At 35.7% G+C, this 23,505-nt stretch overlaps 1 protein-coding gene across 2 annotated transcripts in view; it reads right to left on the reverse strand.

The window, feature by feature from the left end:
* Spink5 (serine peptidase inhibitor Kazal type 5) overlaps positions 1 to 21,581 on the reverse strand; it is a 62,030-nt gene extending 40,449 nt beyond the window's left edge. Inside the window, exons 1-8 of one of the 2 annotated variants that reach the window (XM_034518396.2) lie at positions 21,469 to 21,581; positions 20,382 to 20,407; positions 16,281 to 16,413; positions 14,495 to 14,571; positions 7,058 to 7,185; positions 4,151 to 4,214; positions 3,058 to 3,185; positions 1,898 to 1,964 (exon numbers count right to left, since the gene is read on the reverse strand). In XM_034518396.2, coding sequence (XP_034374287.1) covers positions 1,898 to 1,964; positions 3,058 to 3,185; positions 4,151 to 4,214; positions 7,058 to 7,185; positions 14,495 to 14,571; positions 16,281 to 16,413; positions 20,382 to 20,407; positions 21,469 to 21,523 — 678 coding nt within the window. In that variant the 5' untranslated portion in view covers positions 21,524 to 21,581. Of the gene's footprint in view, positions 1 to 1,897; positions 1,965 to 3,057; positions 3,186 to 4,150; positions 4,215 to 7,057; positions 7,186 to 14,494; positions 14,574 to 16,280; positions 16,414 to 20,381; positions 20,408 to 21,468 lie in introns of both variants that reach the window. The other variant, XM_034518394.2, reaches the window with a different exon arrangement.
* Between the last annotated feature and the right edge of the window lie 1,924 nt (positions 21,582 to 23,505).

Genomic DNA, 23,505 nt, shown 5'->3' on the forward strand with positions numbered 1-23,505 from the left:
TTTCTTTCTTTCTTTCTTTCTTTCTTTTTGAGACAGTGTTTCTCTGTGTATCCCTGGCTGTTCTGGAACTCATAGACTAGGCTGGCTCTAACTCAGAAATCTGCCTGCCTCTGCCTTCCAAGTGCTGAGATTAAAGGCGTGAGCCACCATTGCCTGGTCAGTGAGGCTTTTCTAGTTGAGTATTGTGGTTTGTATTTGAAGTTCACATTTCATTCCAAAATGCATTTCAGAAAGAACCATTTATCCATTGCAATAAGAAGATGTCAGTTTTGAGAAGGGGAACGGGCATGTCCTACACTTTCTGGGTAACAAACTTGGAATAAAATGGAGAAAGGAGACACCTGTTAATAGCAGGGCCATATAAAGCAATGTTCCATGATTTCCAGAACACCAACAATGATAATTTAAGTTTATAGTTTGTGATTCATCCAAGAAGATTCTGAAGAAGCACTTTTGTGAGCAACCCACTGACAGGTTAATTACAGGGCACACATTGAGCCATCACTGAGAAGCAGTCCGGCTTAGCCCAGTTGTGCCTAATGATCCTGGCCACCAAGAGGAAGAAGTTAGGGTTCTTGAGGCTTGCTGGAAACAGCCCTATTTATATGAAATCCATGAGAAATACAACAGGCTAGCTTAGAGTGTCAGGCTTAAATATCCAAACTCCACAAAATGCATTGTTTACCATCCTTGGTTGGTGTGGAAGAGCTGCTGGGTATTTTGTTTCTCTATGTCTAAGCTCAAATTACTGAAATTAGTTTGGGAATTTTGCTTCATTTTATATAGATTTGTTAAGAGAAAGTCAGCTCTTGATTACCAAAATGTGGGTTTTTCTCTCCCATGGGAAAGTGTCACCCTAAAATTCACAAACTGTGTGTCTATATTAGTTTTAGATCATTGGAGGTAAAACACAACACAGCAAGAAGGTAAGATTGACGTCTTATATCTAATGTCCTTATGACAAGAACATTGGGGCCCAGAGAGATATTTTCTTTATTCTCAATTCCCAGAGTATGAACTGATCAGATGAAGACCAAAATCCAGGTGTCTTTGCTTCCTCACAAAAGATCAGCCATTTCAGCTAAGTCACTATTATCCTCCTCTGTGCAATAGTGGTTTAATAACCTTAGTGCGTTAATAAGTCAAAGGTGCATTGCTTACTTCAACACAAGAAAGAAATTTTTGTAATAAATTGAAATTGTATAATATCAACTAAATATGACAAAACTTAATTTTAGGAGTATTTTTAAGCTATCATCTATATTTGAGATCTTCATTAAGAAGAAGCAAGAATTTTAGTAAGAAGGGTGTTATAAATAAAATGGGTGCATAGAAAAGGGAATAACTCTAATTGTATCGGCAGAATTTTAGAGTAAAACATCATTAGCTACACTGCTTAGGAGACTGCATTATTTGGAAATTTTCTTATGTAATTTATTCTATGCCAAAAAGTGTTTAAAATGTATTCAAAGCAAACTGATTGCAACATTTGAGAGAGGGGGCTAATAGCAATGAACAGAGTTACCAAAACCAAAGCATAATGGTATATCTGTATGAAGATACCATCATGCAACCTGTTTCTTTGTATGCCAAGCTGAAAACATTAATAAAAGGAGAAAAGATCAATGAAATGTTGTCCGCATATTTTTTTCTTTTGTGAGGAGAAGAAGATCAAGGGTAGGAATGGTATATTTGGAACCTTAGCAGTGAATAATGGTTTCAAAAGACCCTACTGATAGCTATACTAGGAATAGTATATTTGAGAAGTTTTGAGTAATATGAAGTGAATACAGTAGTATGGGACAATGACATTATTGTGTTTTTTTCAAAGGTGCAAGTGTAACTTTGGTCCATGACTAAAGACCCAACTGCTACACTGTGGCAGTGATCCATTTACCTTCTCTGCATCTCTCCGGATTCTGCTTTCTCTGTGACGTGTGGCATTTTCTTGAGCTTCTTTTAAACTGTCAAGGAAACAGAATCCACATGGTCCAGTCATATTTGCAGTGTCCAGTCTGTTTTGAGCACTAAACTAGCTTTCTTATCCTTTACAACAACCTGTTGAAACCGATTCACTCATAGGAGACAAGCACTTCCCTGTCTTGAATTTAAGAGAACAAGGACATTGCCAAAGATAAGGAAGGGTGTGAACCTGACTCAACTGCCACTCAATTAGAAGCTTTGTTCTGCAGAGCCAGATGGGTGTGCCACCTCGTGTGACAAACAGAAGATTGTCAGGAAAATTTCCTCTAACAGGCAGAACCAAGAACCTTGAAACAATGCTATGACAAGGGTGAAACCAAATTGAGCCTCTCAGGTATTGCCACACACACCCTTCTGTGCAACATTTTAAACCATGTAGGGCATTGATTTGCCTTTATGTCAGAACAGGGTTCTTCCTAAATGAGAAATTTGCACTGAGGTTCTGAAACCCACGGATGACTCAGTTGTAGCCTCATCCTGTTGTCTTAGGCTCATCCTGCAGGAAATCAATTTGGAAAAGTCAGATTCTCCTTTTCTTTTAGGACATAAAATAATGAATAAATAAAGCAGAAAAGCTACAGAAGTTGGGGCAGTTTGAACAATGAAGACTCATGTTTCCTAGATAAGATAGTGCCATGCCAGACACTCAGAGAAAAATGAATTCAGTAGTTCTTCCTTTAAATGACTCTCACCTTCCATACTGAGTCAGACACTATATTGTCTTTATTAATCTTCATTATTATTGTTATTTCTTTATACTGCACTAAACAAAGTTTTAGTCAATTCTTCCTCCTCATCTGCTCAAACCCATGTCCCCAAGTCTTAAACTATTACATAATAAAACATTGAGTGTTTTTAGGCATTATAATTTTTAAATGAAGTTTCAATTTTTTAAAAAACATATTGTAATAATGTGAAGAAAAAGACAGAAAGCCCATCTAGTAGCTAGACCTATCTCACATTAATTATAAAGGCAAAAGGTCACATGCATCATGAGGAAGACATTGCCACCCTAGGGCTTGAAGGGCAGGAAATAAGGGCCTCCTCATAAATGCAGGCGGAGATGCTACTTACAAGAGCTCAGCACACATGGCACACCTATTGCCATGTGTCCTCCCATCAGGACCACGGATTGGATCATTTTCCCTTGTACATCCGAGTCTTCCATCTTGCACATAGGCCCGAAAATCACTGCACATATCCTAAGGAAGAGAGAAACAAATATAGAACACAGTAGGACTGGATGCTTCAACGATGCTTTGAGAAAGTGTTGGTCATGCAGAAGCAGCTTTGTGAGTCTGTGTAATTCATCTTTGAGTATATAACTGTTTACTCTCTCATGCACTTATTCAAGAAGCAGTGACAATTATGCTAGAACTCAAGTAGATCACTGACTGTCATTGCTCTAAACTTTCTCCCAATGTCATACTTGATGTACATAAAGAGATCCTTTAAACAGTATCTCTGCAAAACCATGGTAGAGGAGGGTGCTCCACCAGATAATTAAGTGTGACATTTATGGTATTTCCAGTCTTTTTCTAATATCACAGAATCTTAGCTAGAAAGTAACAACTTAGTCTAAATCTCATTTCCTTAACGAATTGATTTGAGCTTTTCTAACAGTGAGTGCCCAAGCTGAGGATCCTACTCTAAGGCAATGGCTGAACTCTATTGCTCATTTACTTCTAAAGTGATTGGTTTAGTTTTCTATTTTTCTTTTTTATTAATAATTAATTAATTTTATTAATAATTAATATTATTAAGAGAGCCTACTAGTCTTCTGACCAAAGTAAACTCATCTGATTTTAAGAACTCAGCTGCTTTTTCCATGTGAACAGAAAGGATGCAGAATTTCAGTCAAGCAAGAATTACTCCTGAGCATCCCAATGTATGGTGGAGAAATGTAGATACGTTTGTCTTTACTCAGTGGCTCTCAAGCTGTGGGTCACAACCCTTCCAGGAGGTGGCATATCAGATATCCTACCTATCAGATATTTACATTAGGATTCGTAACAGTAGCAAAGTTACTGCTATGAAGTAGCAACAAAATAATTTTACTTTTGGGGTTGCCACAACTTGAGGAACTGTATTAAACTGTCCCAGCCTTAGGAAGAGAGCCACTACTTTACACTGATACCAGTGTCCCCACATTGGTACTTGTCCTTACCGTCTCTAGATGGCTGCTGCCACATTCACCTTCACTTTTTATGTCAACATTGTTCTGGCTTTTTCTGGAATCAAAATTTCATTGACACAGAGATTAGCATGGTAGCACGGTAGCAAGGTAGCTTGTCAACCTTCTCCCACTATTCTAACTGCTTCTGTACCTGAAAACAGTGTTACACTTTAGTCTTTACTTAGCTTGTATAATGAAAGCTCTGTTTATAACCTTAAAAAGTAACAAGGAAATGCAGTCATATTGGGGGCTAAATTTCAGGTTTACAGAAGATGTTGGCTACCTCTCCAAGACCTTGTTGTTTGTAGTTGCCATTGTTAGTTTTTATAAGTTCAATTTTAATATATCTACTCTTCATTAAAAATTATTCTATGCTAACATATTTTATTGTTCATAAAAATTACATAAAGCCTTATTATTTACTTTGTTCAATATAATAGAATTTAGAGTATGCTGAACTATAAATGTAAATAATTTCTACTTTCTATAGAATCAGTTATATGCAAACAATAAAAACATAAAGCTCAGAACAAAACTAATAATGAAAGAGTAATAGGAAAACCAGATTTTCAGGATATATGTTGGCAGAAAGTAATCTGGAATATTGTATGGAGTTTTGTAGAGGTCAGAGCAACGAGTTACAATACCACAGTGAGCCATATGATATTCTAGGAAAAAATATCACATAGATCAGAGATTTAAAAATTTAAACTAGTAATGTTTGCATACAATATAGTATAGTTCAGCATGTTTAAAGTAGTACTGTAAAAATGCATGCCTTAGAAAACATAGAATGTTCTTTGTCTATTTAGTTTTTCTACTTTAAAATCATATTGCACTATTTATTTATTTATTTATTTATTTATTCATTATTTATATATTATTTAGTGTGAGAGGTAAGAGGTGGAGGTTCTTGACAAATCACCTAAGTGGAGTCAGTGTATAACCTACTAGAGTTAATTTTTCTTTCCACCATGTAGGTCTCAGGAATGGAACTCAGGTTGTCATGCCTGGTGGCTACATCACTGGCCCTGGATTTTATATTTTTTAATATTTACTCTTGGTGACTGTTCTCTGAAAGTACAGTCATGAATAGATCAGAAAAGCAAACTGCAATTCTGTTTATTCAGACCTATATTAGAAGAAAGGACAAAACAAGGTCTAATAGAGATCCCTTTACAAACCAGTCTGATGCCCTCTGAAGACTGACAGTGGAAGTCATATACCTGAGGAGAATTTAACACTCAGCTCATTGAACATAGAGAGATGGAGCCATTGTGACATTGGAGCATTGACCCGCACACTCTAGTCTTCTTGTCATGAGAAGGTACTCTGCAGGCTATGGAAAAATATACTTGGACACCAACCCAGCCACAAAACTCTTAACCTATAATCTTTCCTGCCTTAAAGGTGTGCTGGAGTAATGGTGCCACAGAACTTTTGAGAGTAGCCAACCAATGTCTTACTTAACTTGAGGCCCACTCCACAAGAGGTAGCTCATGTCCTATACTACCTGGATGTCCAGGAACCAGCGAGTGGTTAGCCCAGATACCCAGGGTAGAAACAAACACAACTGGTCTATAAAAATTTTAATGAAATGAGCTTTAATAATATTCTACAATACTCATAGATCCAGCAGCAGATGTGAGCAGGCACAGAGACCCACAGCCAGACTTTAAAAAGTCTAAAATGGATATCTCCATCTGGTCCCTCCCCTTGGAGATTGGGGAACCACACAGATGGGAAGGAAAGACTGAAGGAGTCAAAGTGGATAGAAGACACCAAAAGAACCAGCCCCACCAAATCAACTAAGCAGGGCTCACATGGGCTCAGAGAAACTGAAAGCACAGTGCCTGCATGGTTCTATACCAGATCCTTTGTTGTGGCTGTTAGCTTGAGGGTTTTGTGGGACTCCTAACAGTGGGAGTAAATATTCTCTGACTCTTCTGACTGCTCTTGAGAGTATTTTTCTCTTATTGGGTTGCCTTGTCTTACTGTATCTTGTTTTGTTCTGCTTGGCTGTCATCTGTTGGAGCCCTGCATTTTTCTGAAGAGAAAATGGATCTGGAGAAAACGGGTGGCAGGGACGGCTACAAGAAGAGGAGAGAGGGAGAGAGAGAAAGAGAGAGAGTGAGAGAGAGAGAGAGAGAGAGAGAGAGAGAGAGAGAGAGAGAGAGAGAGAGAGCTCTGGTTGGTATATATTTTATGTGAGAAAAATCTTAAAAAGAAAAATTTCAGAGCCTCAAAGAGTAACTATTGCTCTATTATCTTCTCACACATTTGCTATTGTGTTTCCAGAAACAAAAGACCGGTTCATTCAAGTTTGAAGTCATAAGCAGAGGCTGAAGAGCAGGTGCACATCTTGGGTGTTAAAGAAAATTAAGGACCAGAGCAAGCTGTGAAGGTGGATGTAGAGCATGGGGGAACAATAGAGGCCAATGAGATATGATGTCCATTTGGCAAAGAAGTTCAAAATTCAAACTTCCATTTACATACTATGTAATATTATTACTTCTTGAACATTTAAATATTATTTGATATGATAACATTCTATTCATAAAAGAATATAATCAGAAATTAGCACATTGATAGATGAGAGAAGATAGATATGCATGCTTGTGTGTGTATAGCATCTGTTTATGTGTCTGCATTAGTATCTGCATGTCCTGCTTACATAATAGAGACTGTGGTAACTGCCCAAAACAATTGCACTCAGTAGAATTTTGTAAGATAAAAAAAATGTTTTACTGTGTTTGTTTCCCTCAAAGAGTATTAAAAGAAAACAGTGTATGAAGTTTGTTGGAGATTAACTCAAAGCAAATGAATTATAAATACTACAAGGAAGAAAACACATCGTTGAGTTGCACAGACACTATATCTGCTTTAGAGAGTACTCACGCATTCTCAGCACACAGTTCACATCTGCTGTGGTATGTTTTTCCATCTGTGCCACAAACTGCAGAAGGCTCGTAAGGACAGATGAAATCCCCATCTTTACTTCTTTGCTTGAAATTCTCACAATTCAACTGCAAGAGATATAATCAAGGAATGTCGAAAAGTCAGAATACCTATTAGAAAAAGAAATAGGTTAGTATCTCAAACCAGAATATAACACCGCAGGAAAAATCAATGTAGATATGGATGAGCTAATGAAATCCCAGACAGCAAAATGTGGTCTGAAGGCAGAGACAGGGTTAGACTTGAAAAAAACGGAAAAGAATTTGGTATGGTCTCAGCAATTTGTTGTCTGGGTGAGACAGGGCAAGCCCTCCTCAATGAAACTGAGCATACCCTCTCAGCCAAATTCTGCCTGTAGTCTCAACAGAAAGATAAATAGACCTCACAGAAAATAGACATAGAAACCCTCTGTAAATTGTGAACTAGGAAATGTTTCATTATGATACATTAGGATTAAGCCAGATTTCCAGATTCTTAATTTTACTGCTACCACTGTATTATTTGAGCAGGTAATTTAACCTATCTATACTGAAGTGTCCTCATTTGCAAAATGGGTATAGTTTTACTGATTACTGATTCCAAGGGTGATATTTAAGTTGTTAATGTAGGTGCAGTAACTAGAATAGTCTGATCACAAAATGGTTTGTGACATTGTTGTTATTTGAAATGGTTTCTTGCCAGGCAGTGGTGGCACATGCCTTTAATCCCAGAAGTTGGAAGGCAGAGGCAGGTGGATTTCTGAGTTAGAGGCCAGACTGGTCTACAGAGTGAGTTCCAGGACAGTCAAGGATATACAGAGAAACCCTGTCTTAAATAAATAAATAAATAAATAAATAAATAAATAAATAAATAAATAGTGCTTTCTTAGGCTGGAGAGATGGCTTGGCACTTAGAAGCACTGGCTGTTTTTACAGGGAACCCGAGCTCAATTTTTTGAGCTACTTCTTTTTTAGTCTACTTTTATTTATGGATTTGTTTTATACTAAGTCATTACTGGCATACATCATATGTTCCATATACACTATTGAAATATTTAAAGACACCAAAACTTGATTCTCAATGTGATATTGATATTGAGGGACTCTTGTGTGCAAGAACTCACATGGCAGCTCACCACTGTTGGTTAAGCCTGTTAGAGTTCCAACACCTTCACTTAGATACACATGTAGGCAAAAACATCAGTGCACATAAAAAAATGCTTTGTTTAATGACAACTGGGACAAGAGAACTAAATATTTTTCAAGGATGGTGGCAGAAATCTTCAGGTCGCTGTTGTCATAGAATGGCATATGTTTAAGGACAAACCAGGATGTTAAAAAACACAACTCTGCCTGGCAGTAACTGAAGACAAGTGTTCTGATGTTGGGGCTGCTATCCACTCACTTTACCTCTTTGAACCCTACTTTCTTTATGTGAAAAATCAGAATTCAAACCCAGCCCACATTTCACATCTATGGTAAGGGTCAAAGAAATAATTATGAAACACAATTTGGCAATAACTATTGTGGTATAATCTCACAAAGAATATGTAGTGTAATTTGAGTTTAGCATTTGTCTAAAACCAAACACATTTAAAGAGTCCCCCAATGTCAATATCACATTGAGAATCAAGTTTTGGTGTCTTTAAATATTTCAATAGTGTATATGGAACATATGATGTATGCCAGTAATGACTTAGTATGAAACAAATTCATAAAAAGTAGAACTGTTTACAACTATATAGTGAATTTGTCAAAAGATTGCATCAGAGCATTGTCCTAGAGGGAAAAAGATTGAAGTGGTAAGAAAAACTATATCCCCTGTGTGAAAAAGTAAAAATTATGATTTGATTTTTTAAAAAGTAATAAAAAAAGAAAAACTATATCATGGTCCCACTAGCAGAATAAAAATAAAGGGACATATATGTTATTTCACTCACTTTCTCGTTTATTACAGAAGATGCATCGCTTATTTAAAAGACTTTGGGTAGTCTACTCTTTTGTGAGATTGCATTGTAATCAGAGTTAGAATACTGTTTTAAGGGGTCCATATGCTAATAGGAAGGTCACAACATAAACAACAATTTGTTATCATGATACTGCAACAGACATAAACCAAAGACTTCAACACAGCTATAATGAACTTCACTGAAATATCAATGCTCCAGAAACATCCTTCTGCAAAGATGATCTTTGTGGTGAAATGACATTAGTGAAAAGAAGTCAACCATTCCAGAGATGACAGAAGAGCTAGAACAGTAACATTTGTCATTGCTGGATCATGCTTCTCAAATAGCCAGAGAAAGAAAGTGTGGCTGTAGCATAAAGAAACAAGCAGGTGAGCGGCTATCTTTCTTTAATATGTTATTTTTAGAGGGTGTGGAAACATGCATGGGAAATTATGGATCAAAGTGAACAACCAAGGCCATTGCCCTTCTCCTGGAATACCAAGGGCAGCATACTAGGTCACAGGTGTTGACTGGGTGATGGCAGGGTGAATCAAAAGGCCAGCTGGGAGGTGACAGGACAGGTGCAGGCATTTACTATTCCACTACCTTGTCCTCAAGACTCAAGGTTGGTGAATCACATCCTACAGAAAAAAAAAATACCTCTTCCCAAGGCTGACACTTAAGAGCTCACAGATGGATCCTGACCTAGAAGAAAGGCAGCAACCTGGGCTAGGTTCCAGTACTTTCAGCTCTTGCCCTCAATCTTTGTCCTCCAACCCATTCAACAGAAGCTTGATTTGAACATTAGTTACCTCATTAGGAAGAAAATAAGTCAGGGATGCTATAAAATTTAATGTTTAAAATATGTACATATCTCAGAACTAAGATAACATTAAAGAAATACTATCCACTAAAAACCATAAATCAATTGAAACTGTCAAGATGAACAGACTAATTTATTAAAAATGTAATATTATTCAGAAAATTAAACTATACATTCAGTATGAAACAAGATAATAGAATTCATACATAAACAAACAATATATAATAGAATATTCCCCCTTAGAAAAGATTTAAATAGTAACAAAACAAAGTAAAGAATAAAAGTGAGATATGTACAAATAGATAATGAATTTGGAACTAAAGTTTAGACCAAAGAACCCTCCTCAAAGGTAATAGCAATGGAAACTTTTAAAACATAGATTCCAAAGGAAAACAAAGAGGTAATTTCACAAAATGAGAGGAAGAAGTAGTACAGATATCTCAATAAGAAAAGAAAATTTACAGAGTCTCTAAAACAGTGAAAGATATGTACAGCTATAACAACAGAAAGTTAAATCTAGTTAACTTCAAGTGTGTGGAGGTGTAGCATAGTTTCAGAATATAAGCTGAGAAAAAATTTACAGTATGAAAGAAGATAGACGTCACTGACAGAGACAGATATTATCTGTAAGTATACATATTTGAACATATAGATTTTAGGTTCAGGGCAATCATAATAGTATCAGTGGTGAGTATGTTATACTTAAATGACCACTGCTGGGAAATTAAAAACAATAAACTCATTTGATAATAATTTTAAAATCTGACAATGATAATAATTAAGAAAAATAATAAAATCAACTAGTACTGTAGTAGAAGTAACAGAGAAAAATGAATAAACCCACAGAGTAAAAGACACAGGGATTGAGTCACTTAAAAGTAGTACCAAACCACATAATTATGCCTGATAAAAGGTTTACTATGGTTAAACTCAGTGGGTTAGAAAACAGCAAAAGCATAGGTGTGTGGAGAAATGGAGATAATTGTTGTTGCACTATTCACAGAATAGAAGAAACAGGATCACCCTAGATGTACAGCAACAGATGACTGAGTAAAAAGAAATGTTGTTTATAGGCACAATGAGATTTTATTAACAATAAAATAATCACATTTTCCAAAATTAAAAATGCAACTGGGTACCATTATGTTAAATGCTGTATGTATGACTATGTGTATGTATGTGTGCATGTGCGTGTCTGGTGTGCATGTGTACCTGTATGCATGTGTATGTCTGTGTGTATTAGTGTGTGTGCATGTATGTCTGTGTACATACATGTGTATGTATGTACCTGTGTATGTTTTTGTATGTGTAAATGTGTGTATTTGTGTCTGTATATGTCTGTATATATCTGAGTGTGTGTCTGTCGGTATGCATGTCTGTGTATGTGTCTCTGTGTGTCTGTGTGTATCTCTGTGTGTAGGTGCTTGTGTATATCTGTCTGCATATATGTCTGTGTTTGTTGGTGTGTTTCTGTGTGTATATATGTGTCTCTGGATGTTGTGTGTAACTCTGTATCTATCTGTCTGTCTGTCTGTCTGTCTGTCTGTCTGTCTCTCTCCCTCCCTCCCTCTGTGTGTGTGTGTGTCTGTGTGTGTGTGTGTGTGTGTGTGCATTTGTCTTAATCTGTCTCTGTGTGTATCTTTGTGTGATGGAAGTAGAAAGAAGGTGTGGGAGACAATTAAGACAACTTAAAGGATGGAAAAGAAAAGTGCAAACAGGTCAAACAACGATCTATATGTAGAATAAAGACATGGTAATGGTTCGTGTGACATAAAGGTAGAGAGTGAAGGTTAAGAGGAAAGGGAAAGAGTAAAAAAGGACAGAGTAAAATGGCATATATGCTTGAAGATAGATCATCTGGTAACATAGTTTCTAGAAAAATGACAATTGATATAATTGTCAGAAAACAAGATATGTAATGAGAGTAGAGATAAGATATGAATGTCATGGAAGACACAAACAATAGAAAATGTGAATGAGGAGTCAGTATTTCTAGTATGAATGCTAGAAGAGATGAAAAACAATAGAACTTTAATTGGAAATAACTATACAAAATTAAAGTATAAATATAATTAAGGCATATAAAATCTATATGCTAATACAAATGAAAAGTAAAATGGATATGTGACTACAAAATATCAAGTGCTAATAATGATGCAATAAACATGTAAATCCATAAATAAACATAATTCTAATTGATATATTAATCAATGAAAGAGAACAGACACACATGTGAAGGTAAGAGCACTTTAACTGCCTTAGATCTATATTCATCTATTTCTTTGTTGTTCTCTCTCTCTGTCTCTCTGTCTCTGTCTCTGTCTCTGTCTCTCTCTCTCTCTCTCTCTCTCTCTCTCTCTCTCTCTCTCTCTCCCTCTCTGTATGTGTGTGAATGCAATTACACATGTGAGGGGCAGATCACATTTCATGAGCTATTTTAGGTCACAGTCCTTCCAAAAATATTTCTTTTATGTTTTTTGTCTGGCATTCCTATCACTCACCTCATGTCCCAGAAAAGCTGCAATCTTTCTATTTTCTAAGCAGTTTCTCCATGTTTCCATTAATTTTATTCCTTTACAATTCAAGAGTAAATTTACTTTTGTTATACGCTATTTGTATTTTTAGGTGAGTCCCCAAATACCAAGTTTTTTTTTTTTAATTCTTAAAAAATAATATATTTGTAGTGAAACTGGGCTTGATTTTTGTCTTTCCTTTCAAGTTTTATCATGATTATTTCAACATTTTGTATACAGTTTAAACAACTATTTCAACTACAGTTGCCAAATTGAACAACTGAATACATTAAGAGACATTTCTATTCAAATTTTTCTTATATATTAAACTCCTATTTTTATTTTCCTCATTCATATTTTAAAACTGTACATAGTATATAATATATTACAGAGACAAATAATTGTTATTTTACCCTAAATTGTACATTTGCTCCACTTTCTCTTACTTTAATTTCATTAACTTTTTGAAGTCTTGCTTCATATGATGTGTAGTGGCCGATATGTGTGCTTTGAAGACAGAGTTAGATGTTATTTGTAAGCGTAATCATTAAGCTAAAAGAATTAACATAGCAGACACAATTCCATCATTTTATATCTTAAAATTTCTACTTTAAGCAGTCAGAGGGTTGACAGGGTGGCGGAATAAAATCTGGAGTGTAAAATATATATAAATAAATAATTTAAAAAAGATTTCTACTTAAAATTTAGCAAATTTTACTTTACAGATGGAAACGCACAAGGAGTAGTAGCCCTTAAATAGATTTGTTAAGATTGAGGCATGTATGTGAATATATTTTGCTCATTTTTTTCTCATTTACTTGTGTCTTATATTTTTGAACAGTATTGGTGACATTGGAGTTTTAATCAAGGAGACAAAAAGAACAGAAGAGAGGATATTGCATAATGGCCTTTTCTCAGAAGGGAAACTTGGATTTCAGTTTAACAACCAGGATTTTTAAGTCCTCTTATCTTAAAAAGTAGTTCCTTTAATTAGAGACAAAAGATGTGCAGGTATTGACTGGCTGAGTATGTGACCTGGTATTGTTTAAAAAGTGAGACTGACTGAGCCCAGGAGAAGAATTTAGTCAACTATGTTTATGGCGGAGGCTGAGTTTCTCAGACATTCCTGAGCTGCACTACCAAGGAAGACAGTAGCTGGGCTAGACCATGTATGATACAAGTAATTAGGGTGTGTCTACCTTGACTGATCATTTTAATTATATGTCAGGGCCAAAGGAGGAGGAAAAGAGGGAAGAAATTAAAGAAAAAGCAACATCGGTAACTTGGAGGTGACGTGGTTGTCAGGTTAGCTGTTAACTAAAATTGTTGATTTGGTAAGACAGACATTTCCATCAATATGGCATGCTTTTATTTTATTTTTATAATATTTTTAAAGTTTTATTTTTGGATTTTTTCTACAATAAAATACACTGGTCTAGTGAAATGGTTGTGTGATGCTCCTTATCTATTCAGTGATTTTTCTCCCCTTTTATTTTATGATTTGCTTTTCTTTTACCATTGGACACTGAACTCTTGCAAAATATTAACTTGAATCTCAACCTACAAAATAGACATAAATCTGTCAAGTTGAATTAAGAGAACACTCCAAGTGTCATACAAGAGAAATAGGAAGAAAAAAAATCCGGGAAAATAAAAGGTAAAGAGAGACAGATTTAATTCCTGTTGACACATGTTAAACACTGTGGCTAGCTTTTAAATTTTTAGTTGATAAAATAATAACACCCAGAGATACACAGATTGTCCAGATTACACAGACAATAAGAGTTCTGAAATGTATTATTATCTCCATTGTTCAAGAATGGTTCTTACAGGAACTAGACTGACAGGAGGTAAGAGAAATAGTCCAGGAAAGCTCACACCATCTGGCTTGCTCCACCTCTCAACACCTGACAATGTTTTCAGAGTTGGGTCATGGGTTGGGCCTATGGACAAGCTGTACCAGATACTTAGCCCACCCTTGGACTAAGCCACATTCCCTCCCTTCTAAGTGGTTGGCTTCACAACAGGTAATTAGGAAACAAACAGATAATTCTAAGTAGAGTCCAGCATCATGTCAGTAGCAAACACGATTGGTTTACTCCAGATAGTCTCACCTTTGCTGGGGCAGTCGCCCTGGTGGCTCTTGACAAAAACCTCACACTCTTCATGTTCTTGGTAGCTGATCCTTGTTCTCTGATTAAGAGAAAGGAATAGTATAACTTGAAATTAAAAATGCTTGCCAACCTTTAGGAATACAAACTTAGATGGTATTGCTCATCTTGAATGTTTTCTTGAGCCTAGTCTGACATGCCAGAGTGAAAATAGGTCCTTTATTGCATGAGAAATTCTGCAGTTTCCTCAGTGCTGGGAAGAATGCCTCAAATATGGACTAGAAAAGGCAAGAAACTTGGTGTTTAACCACACGCCTAACTTCTAATACTTCCTGTAGCAAGATGACTATCTTGCTACTCTAAACACTGTCTGTGTCATTATTTGAAACATTTGAAAAACCATTTACATTGAATTACACAGCCCATTCTCATTGGGAAGGTAACTCTCTAGCCATTTATAGTACCTTCTTCCCAGTTAAGCCAACTACTTTATTACACAGGTTAAAAAAAAAAAAAAACAATTTAACAAGCAAGCCTATTAATATACTGTCTTATAACTCTTAAGCATTTTATTCTTATTTAAAATTATTTATCAGTAATGTTACTCTACGCATAGTTTAGCTTCACCTAAATAACAAAAGGAGTTAAAATAGTTGATGGTTCTCATGTAGCTTTCAAATGAATGAGAAAATGTTATTGTACATGCATGGCCTCCCCTCATCTTGAGTTCTGGCCTGTCATTTTTCTTTATCCCTCAGTTTCTTCAGTAGAAGTAAAACATACTTTTATTTTATCAGTATTATTAAATATGTCATATTAAAACCTTGACTTATACTATCATGATTTTTGAAAAAACAGTTTTAGGCTAACTGCCTTAAATGGATGAATTCAGCATTGTCTTGATACCAATGGTGAATGTTGACAGTATTCAGAAATTGAAGATGGGATCCCTTTTATAAAAACACATTAAAGACCTGCTCGTGTATGTCAAGTCAAACAGTCCTTGCCTAGCATTCAGGAAGCCCTAGGTTCAATCCCTAATAGCAGGAAAAATATTCAAGAAGAATCTTAAAAATGATTCTGATACTCTGGTTTGAGAATTTAGAATTGATAATTCAAATCTTCTACTCCCTTTTGCTTGTCATTGAAGAGAAATAAATCAAGTTAAGAAACATTGGTTAAATGCTGAAGCACTGAGTAACATCCTGGTAAATTTCCAGTATACTTATTCTTTCTGAGCGTGGCAGTGAAAGCTACAGTCATATCTTTCGTCCACCACACCCTTGTGTAATCCTAGCAGATTCTCCCCTGGCACCCCAAGTCGTCTAAATGCATTCTGCATAAATCTCTCTGCTGGCTGGCAACCACCAGGCATGTCTGGTTTCTTCTTAGGGAATCTTCTTAGCCTCTCAGAAATAGCAGAATCAAGTCTTAACAGGTCTAAGGAATCTGACTCTAAGTTCTTTTTATCTTAGAAGCAGGAAGCTTAAAGTGGAACCACATTCTGAGAAGACTACAGAAAGTGCTGGTTAAGATCTTAACATAGGGCTCCCTGAAAGTCCTTTGAAATCCCATTGAGTGATCATTAAAATCATTCTATGTGGGTGGCAATTATCAAGTTTTATGTTATGGGAGGTGCCACAATGGCCTGCTCAGCAAGTGTATCTACTCTTTTAGGTTTGGAAAAATATTGAGTTGAAAGAGAAATTAAAAACAGGCCACCATGATCTTATTGCTTCAGAGACTAGTTAGCCGTTAATTTGAATGTGTGGAAGGAAATGGATTTTACTCACAGTGTTTTTTTTGCACAAGATGCATTCACTTTGGAAAATGATGTCATTGAGATGTTGAGAAGGATTGTTGTCTTGGGAACACGACAGCTTACCATTTTTCATCAGTGCTTGAAATTTTGTGCATGGGTCCTGGAAGAAATATAGTTATATCATTGAAGCACTCCAAACAACTTTGTTTAATAGAAAAAGAAGCTATTATGTCAGTTCAAACAATGCAAAAATAATGACTGGCTTGTCTGTTAGAAACAGGAAGCTCACTTAATAAGCATTTATCTGATAGAAAAGGTATGGAGACAAAAGATACTTGATGATCTTCCATGGTGTTACCAGTGACCTCAAAGGATCTTTGACATGTTATAAATACTCAATAAGTAAAATTGTTTTATTATTCTTGTTATGGTGACAGCAACAACAACAATAATAATAAGTTAAACTGATACACTAAATACTAGCACATAGTAAAACAATAGTAATAGCTAACTCGAATTGGAGAGGACAGCGTAAGTACAGAGAGTAGGTGTATGAGCCCTGGACACTGCCAGGAGGCCTTGCTATGTACTCTGAAATGTGTGCTCCTTTTTACAGAGCAATATTAGCCATTATTAAATATTTACAAAGAGCTCTTAAATACTTGGAAAACAAGTTTTTATAATGATTCATTCTCTGGACAAGGTCCAGATCCTTTGGCACATCATTAACTTTAGATCCGGGACTGACTTACTTCAGAGCTAATGGAGCTGAAGATATAGGGCTCTTTTCCCAAAGGCTTAGAACAGGCCAAGACATGTGAAACTTAAGTTTAACCTTTGGTGTACTATTATCTATGCAACAGTCTCAAAGACATATCATGACCCTCCTGATTTGGACTTCCTTTTAGTAAATGCTAATGATCCTTCTTTATCAATTTTACAAAAGAGTGTGAAGAGAAATTTAAATATTAAAACCAACAGGAAAGGATGTAGGAACAGTCTCGCAAGTGAGAAGAGTCTTGTGTTTTCATTCCTGTCCTCAGCATGATTTATTGACAACCTGTTCTCTCTGTCACTATGCCTTTCCTAGGGCTGAAGTTCATCTTAAAGTCAACAGTGCATCTGTAGAGTAGAGGTGAGCAATGATTCTAAATTCTATCCTCACTACCAACTGAGAAAGTTTTCTAGGCCCTAGATCAACCCTGCCAAATTTGATGTTAATACTTTCTTTTGATTTTACCAAAAAAACTATTTTTGATCAGAAGAGAAGTAATAAAGATTTTGTTCCAACTATCAAATGCACCTCTTCCAAAGAATTGACCATAGGAGTCTACAGACTCTCAAAAAGGCTGTATGATGCATTCTGTCAGTAATCATTCATTGTGAGCTTATTGTTAAATTCAATACCACGAGTTAGTAAAGTAGTGGAAGAATGATGGTCTGAGTAGCTCAAAGGAACTAATGAGTTTCATTGTATCTAGTCTACCTTCTTAAATAAGTTTGGAAGTTGAAACTACCTACAGAATGATTAGTGAATAGTATCAGGGACCATTGCTGGGAAATTTTGCTAAGAGTGATTTGCTAAAACATCTTTGATTGTTATCACTGCTCAGTGATCTTCCCTCAGAGAGAAGTAGCAATTTATCAGCTGGTCATCTCTAGATCTGGTGTCTGGTTCTTTGAATTTTTTTTTCTTTTCCAGTTTAGAAACTTACTTCCTAGGTTGACAAATGTAAAAATGGTTCCAAAGGGCTTTCAAAATCTTCTCACAGAAAGGCAACATAATCTAGTATTTTGCAATAAAATCATAACCCCTGTGAGATAGATAACATGCTGTAGAGATAGATAACCCCTGTAAGATAAGAACCCCTGTTAGACATAAAGAATCATGATAATACCTTAATGAAACTAAATACTTTTAATAGTTAAATCATAAAAGAACAACATCAATCCAGAGCAGTTTTGACTGGACTCCATAATATCACAGTTGAACTCTACAATGTCACAATTAGATGTACTTCCTTAAAAGATTCAGTTTTTTTTTTAAATGCACCAGTGGTTTAGAGAGTAAGTATGTAAGTTGCTCACAGTAGTCAGTATGTTCAGACATGGTCACTGGTGGTTTTTTTGTGGTTTAAATAACCACGTATTGTTTCCTGAGATGCAGTGAAAAAACACAGGTAGAAATCACCAGATGTGTTTCTCTTTGGGGAAAATCTAGTGACCCTGAAATGATTAAACTATAGGAGGCAGACTCAGAAGCACAAGTAGACTGAGTTGTCATCCCTCAGAGACATGGGGAATGACTGTCTGCAGCATACCTCCAATCCCTCAACTTGCTCTTGTTTCTCCAAGGTTGCTCTTCCTGCTTTGTGCAGGAACTCTGCATTCACCTCAGATCAAGTGCTCCTTAACCCCCCCCCCACACACAATAGATGATGTCCTGTTGTTATCTTTTGTCTATCCATATCACTTACAGTCCAATCCCTTAGGAGCTGCCATTGGTCCTATTTTTGTATTAGAGTAGTAACAAATTTGTTTGGGCTTTATAATGACCCTTCTCTACTGACAGATTTCAGCCTGTATGTAAGATGGTGGCTGTAGTGCTAGACCATGGTATTCAGACTTGCATTTAAAATATTCAGCAAGATTCTATGGTGCTAGGAAGACTTGAAGCTTTTGGGGGACAATACCCAAAGAGTATTTTGGAAACTTTTCTAGAATGATGACTGTTTTGGGGGGGGGCTTCTTGCCTTTCATGACAATATAACAAAGTAGCTAAACCTGTGCTTTTCAAGAAAATGGTCAATGCAATAGAATTGATTGATATGATAGAAATTCAATGCAATGCTCTGAGATTTCAACATGTATCCAGTTCTCTAAAACTCAGACTCTACCATATTTTCTTAGAGTCTCATTTATTACTCAAAATTGGGTGAAATAATAGAGGCTATAATTAAATACTCTTGAATATATAGCAATGCTTTTTTTTAAAAAAAAAGGTATTCCACTAAGATACATTAAAATATTTTAATCATCTTTTAAAGAAGTTTGTTATAAAAAAATCTGCTTCATTTCTTTATTTATTTAATGTTCATGCCTTTGAGAGATGTAGCAAATTTTGCTACACATGCAGTATTGCTTTAAATGATAACCAATGGCGTAATAGCATCCCGTGGATAAACATAAAATATGTACTTGACAAAAACATGTGCTTTCCAAGTATATTTTAAATATATATAAAATGTATTTCTATACAAAAATGATTCTTTTATTTTCTCAATACCAGGCCTATCACAGCTGTCTGGAGACCTTCTAGCATCTAGGGCTCTGCCCTCATAGTAGCTTCTACATGGGCTGCTGTGAGCTGCAAAGATCTCTCTTGGGCTTTGGTTCTTCTTCCCATGGTTTCTCTGTGTGTTTAATCCATTTAGAAATGGAGACGACCTTTACATCCTGGAATATTCTGTATTCTCTTTTCCATTCTAGTACTATTATTAAATGTACCACATATTAATTCCTTTGTTTACTGCCACAAAAACCAACGTTTCAGAGAGGTATGAGTTTGATATCTTTTGTTTACTTTAGAATCTTCTGGCACTTCAAAATCAAATTAGAAATATACTAGCCATTAAACAAATGTTTATTTAATTTTGTGTTTGTATACATGAACACATATATGTGCACATGTGTATGTGATGTACTGTCTACAGACACATCATTCTTTGCATAATAATTACCATAAAATATGTGTTGTAACTTGACTTTTTCAACTGCTGAGTAGAACAATAGTAATTATTTTAGTTGATTTTTTTTCTATGCTTGTTTATGGTGTTTTAAAGCATCATTTTAGCATGGTGGATTGTCTCTTGCAAAGATCTTATATCAATAATATATTGAAAGGAAGAGAGAGAAACAGAGAAAGACACAGAGAAAGAGACAGAGACAGAAAGAGACATAGAGAGATATACTCATGTTTGATCTATAAAGACTTGTTTCTCTGTTTTTAAAGGAAGCTATTAGTGCCTGCCAGTATGCTGTCTGTGTAATTAACATGAAGGTGTTGGCCACAAACCAGTTTTCTTTAGGAAACTTGGAAAGAATTCAATGAGAAGAAGCAGGACTGACCTGATTTCCTTTCCCACTGGCAGCATCTGGGACAAAAATGCAGAAACCAAAGTTAAGAGAATGTAAACTATATAATAAATTAGACATATGATTCATGTAATGGAGAGATCTTATTGCTTTACTGACAATGTATTCTAAAACCATAAATTATTTTGAATGTATTAAGATTTATGGTGGCCAATCAAATGAGCGCAGTGTACTAGGAGACAGTCACAAAGGCTCAATCACTTAGAAAAGTTCATCTGCTTTGGAAAATAATACTATAGTATAATTCTACCCCTATCAGATTATCTACTTCCCCAAAAACTCATTGCATAGTAAAACATGTCATTCTCCCTTGAAAGATGATAACATAGTGTGAAATACTTCATACTAAATTGAATATAACTTAAAATACCCAGGCAGTATGAAGTTGAAGACATAATGTGTATATAATGATCTCAATAGCTTTATACCATGGTTCTGTGTTTTTAAAATGCACTTGTCAGAGAAAGGTAAATCTATGTGGCCTGTGTCACCCTAACAATCAAACATAAACTTAGCAAACTGATTTTCTAGCTCTCACAAAAGTACTTCATTCTTCAGGTCCAATATTTCTGATTCATTTTTAAGATATTTTAGAGATTTGTATATTTAAGAATTTTTAAGATAAACATATACCATAATATCATTTTAAAACAGAAACAGTCAATATAATTTATTTTTATATTTTATCAATTCATTTTTAATATTCATTTATACATGTATTATCAAAGTACATGTATTATTTAATACATGTCAGTTTTAAGTGTCTCATAACTAAAAGTAGTAAATACTGGATGCTTAGTGAAGGGAAAATGCACTAGTATAAAATTGTTAGGAGTGCCTCTCAGAGATAAAAGTTCAATTGTTCTCAAACCCCTTTTTGTCTTTAAATATGGTTCAAGATTTTAAAACACAAACATACACACACACACACACACACACACACACACACACACACACACACATATTTACACATTTTCTAAGTGGAGTTGAGAAAGAAAAGTCCCTTCCCCAGGCTCTGAGTTGTGTGGTAAGAAACTTCAGTCATATGCAAATTGCTCACCTTGTGTGAGATAAAATGTCAGGGTCAGAAGCATTGGCACTGTGGCTGTCTTCATGCTGAAGATGATATAAGTTGGTTACAGGACTGCTCTGTGCATTGCTCAGCTGGTGCTCTAAGACTGAACTCGTGAGATGCAGCTTACTTTTATACATACTGGTGACACACAGAACCAGTTGTTCAGGCTCATGCTAGACTCCTTAGCAGACACCAGTTTAGTTTCCATCTTGTGAGATCCTGCCAAGGTGTCAGATTTAAGCAGATAATGTCTATTTCTAAAACGTAATATATTTTTATAATACCCATCCTCAAAAGGCTAGAGAAAGAACACTATCTCTAATCCTATGTGAGTTCCCCTGTGATACCGAGCACGCTACCTCCTAGTCATATATGCCTTCCTCTGATCGACCTCACTTCACAAATGAGAGGAGGAAGAGAAAAGCAGACAGATTGGTTGTCCTACCCATCAGGAAAAAAAAAAAAGGAAGATTTCAGCATCTGGGAAAAGTTGTGTATAATGAGAGAACTGATTATATCTACAGAAGTTCTGAAGTGTGTGGTTTAATTGCCACACAGCAACTACCAAGTTGGCATCCTTTTCAGTACACACAGGTCAGAGCAGAAACTTTGTGAAACTATGTCTTGTACATAACTACTTTTAAACCTTCTCTTAGGACCGCTGAAGTGTCCAGCGATGAAGCACTTGCCTAATACGTGAGAGAAGCTGATCTTTTTCCCTACCTAGACCCACAGAAATAAATTTCAATCAAAAGAATATGTTACCCTAACCAAATACCACACTCCTCCTAAATATTAGAGATTCAAGGTGGAAGAACTTTCTATAACCCATGATATCCAAATTACACACTATGCTAAATAAATTGATTCTTTTATTACTTGGCTTTCCTTCAATAAAAAAATTATAATAAGCAAGCAATTAAAGATTACAAATACATGAACATAAACTTTTCTAGTAATGTTTCTTTGTTTCATTCTACAAGAAGTACATTATGGATACCAGCACTCCTTCCAGTGTTGGCTTAGATCTCTCAGCTAAAGAACATTTAAGAAAGTAACTGAAGCCAGAACCAAGTAGTTTGATTTCAGTAATTCTCAGAGTCCCTACATATACAGAAAAAAAAAGTCCTGAAACCAAAGACCTTTTTATAATCTCCACACTATCAAAATCAAAAAAGTCAGATTTTTCTCCCTTTTCTTTTTTCTCATGAAATAATTTATCAGTTACAAAACAACCTTTGACTACTAATTTTGTAATAGCTTTATCACAATTCCATTGTTCAGTAAAATAGTGACCATGGAGGGCAAAGTCTATGCATTACTGTCATAGGTTAGAAAAGCAAGGTCTTTCATAACTTAGTGGAAGGAAAACGGGCAGGGAGGCAGGCAGTCTGTTTCTATTCCTGTCTGTGTGACGACAGCAAAATGGAAATGAACCAGCTTTGGAACAAGATCTCTCTGGGTCCAACATTTGACTCACCAATTGCTCTGCTGCCTTGGGCAAGTCACTTCTTTTCTCCGAGACTGTTTCCTAACATGTAAAGCAGAGTAGATAATGCATGTACTCTACACTTGTTGTAAGGCTCAAAATGCTACCTGTATATTAAGATTGTGTGTTTGTATAACTTTACTACGTTTAACAGTACCGAGAATACATGGTGAGCTTTACAGCTAATGATAGCTGTTCTCCCAGTAGGTTCTCAAGAATCCACATTTTAAAGTCAACCTGCTTGAACCTGGATCTCAGCAACAGTTGCAAGTTTCCAAATTGAAATCAAAAGTATCCTTTTCATTTCATAATTGTGTTTGTAAGGACACCCTTGTTTCTGTAAAAGCTTTTTAAAATTAAATTATTTTATTTATTTATATTCTAAATATTGCCCCCTCCAGATTCCTCCTCCCAGAGTTCTTCACCTCATCCTCAGTGTCCCCTTTGCCTCTGAGAGGAAATTACCACACTCCCCACCTCCTCATCCCTCCACCCCCTCCACCTCATGCTGCCCCCAGGATCTTCCTTTTCTG

Source organism: Arvicanthis niloticus, chromosome 14 (genome assembly GCF_011762505.2).
Source record: "Arvicanthis niloticus isolate mArvNil1 chromosome 14, mArvNil1.pat.X, whole genome shotgun sequence".
In the NCBI taxonomy this organism is placed as follows: Eukaryota; Metazoa; Chordata; class Mammalia; order Rodentia; family Muridae; genus Arvicanthis; species Arvicanthis niloticus.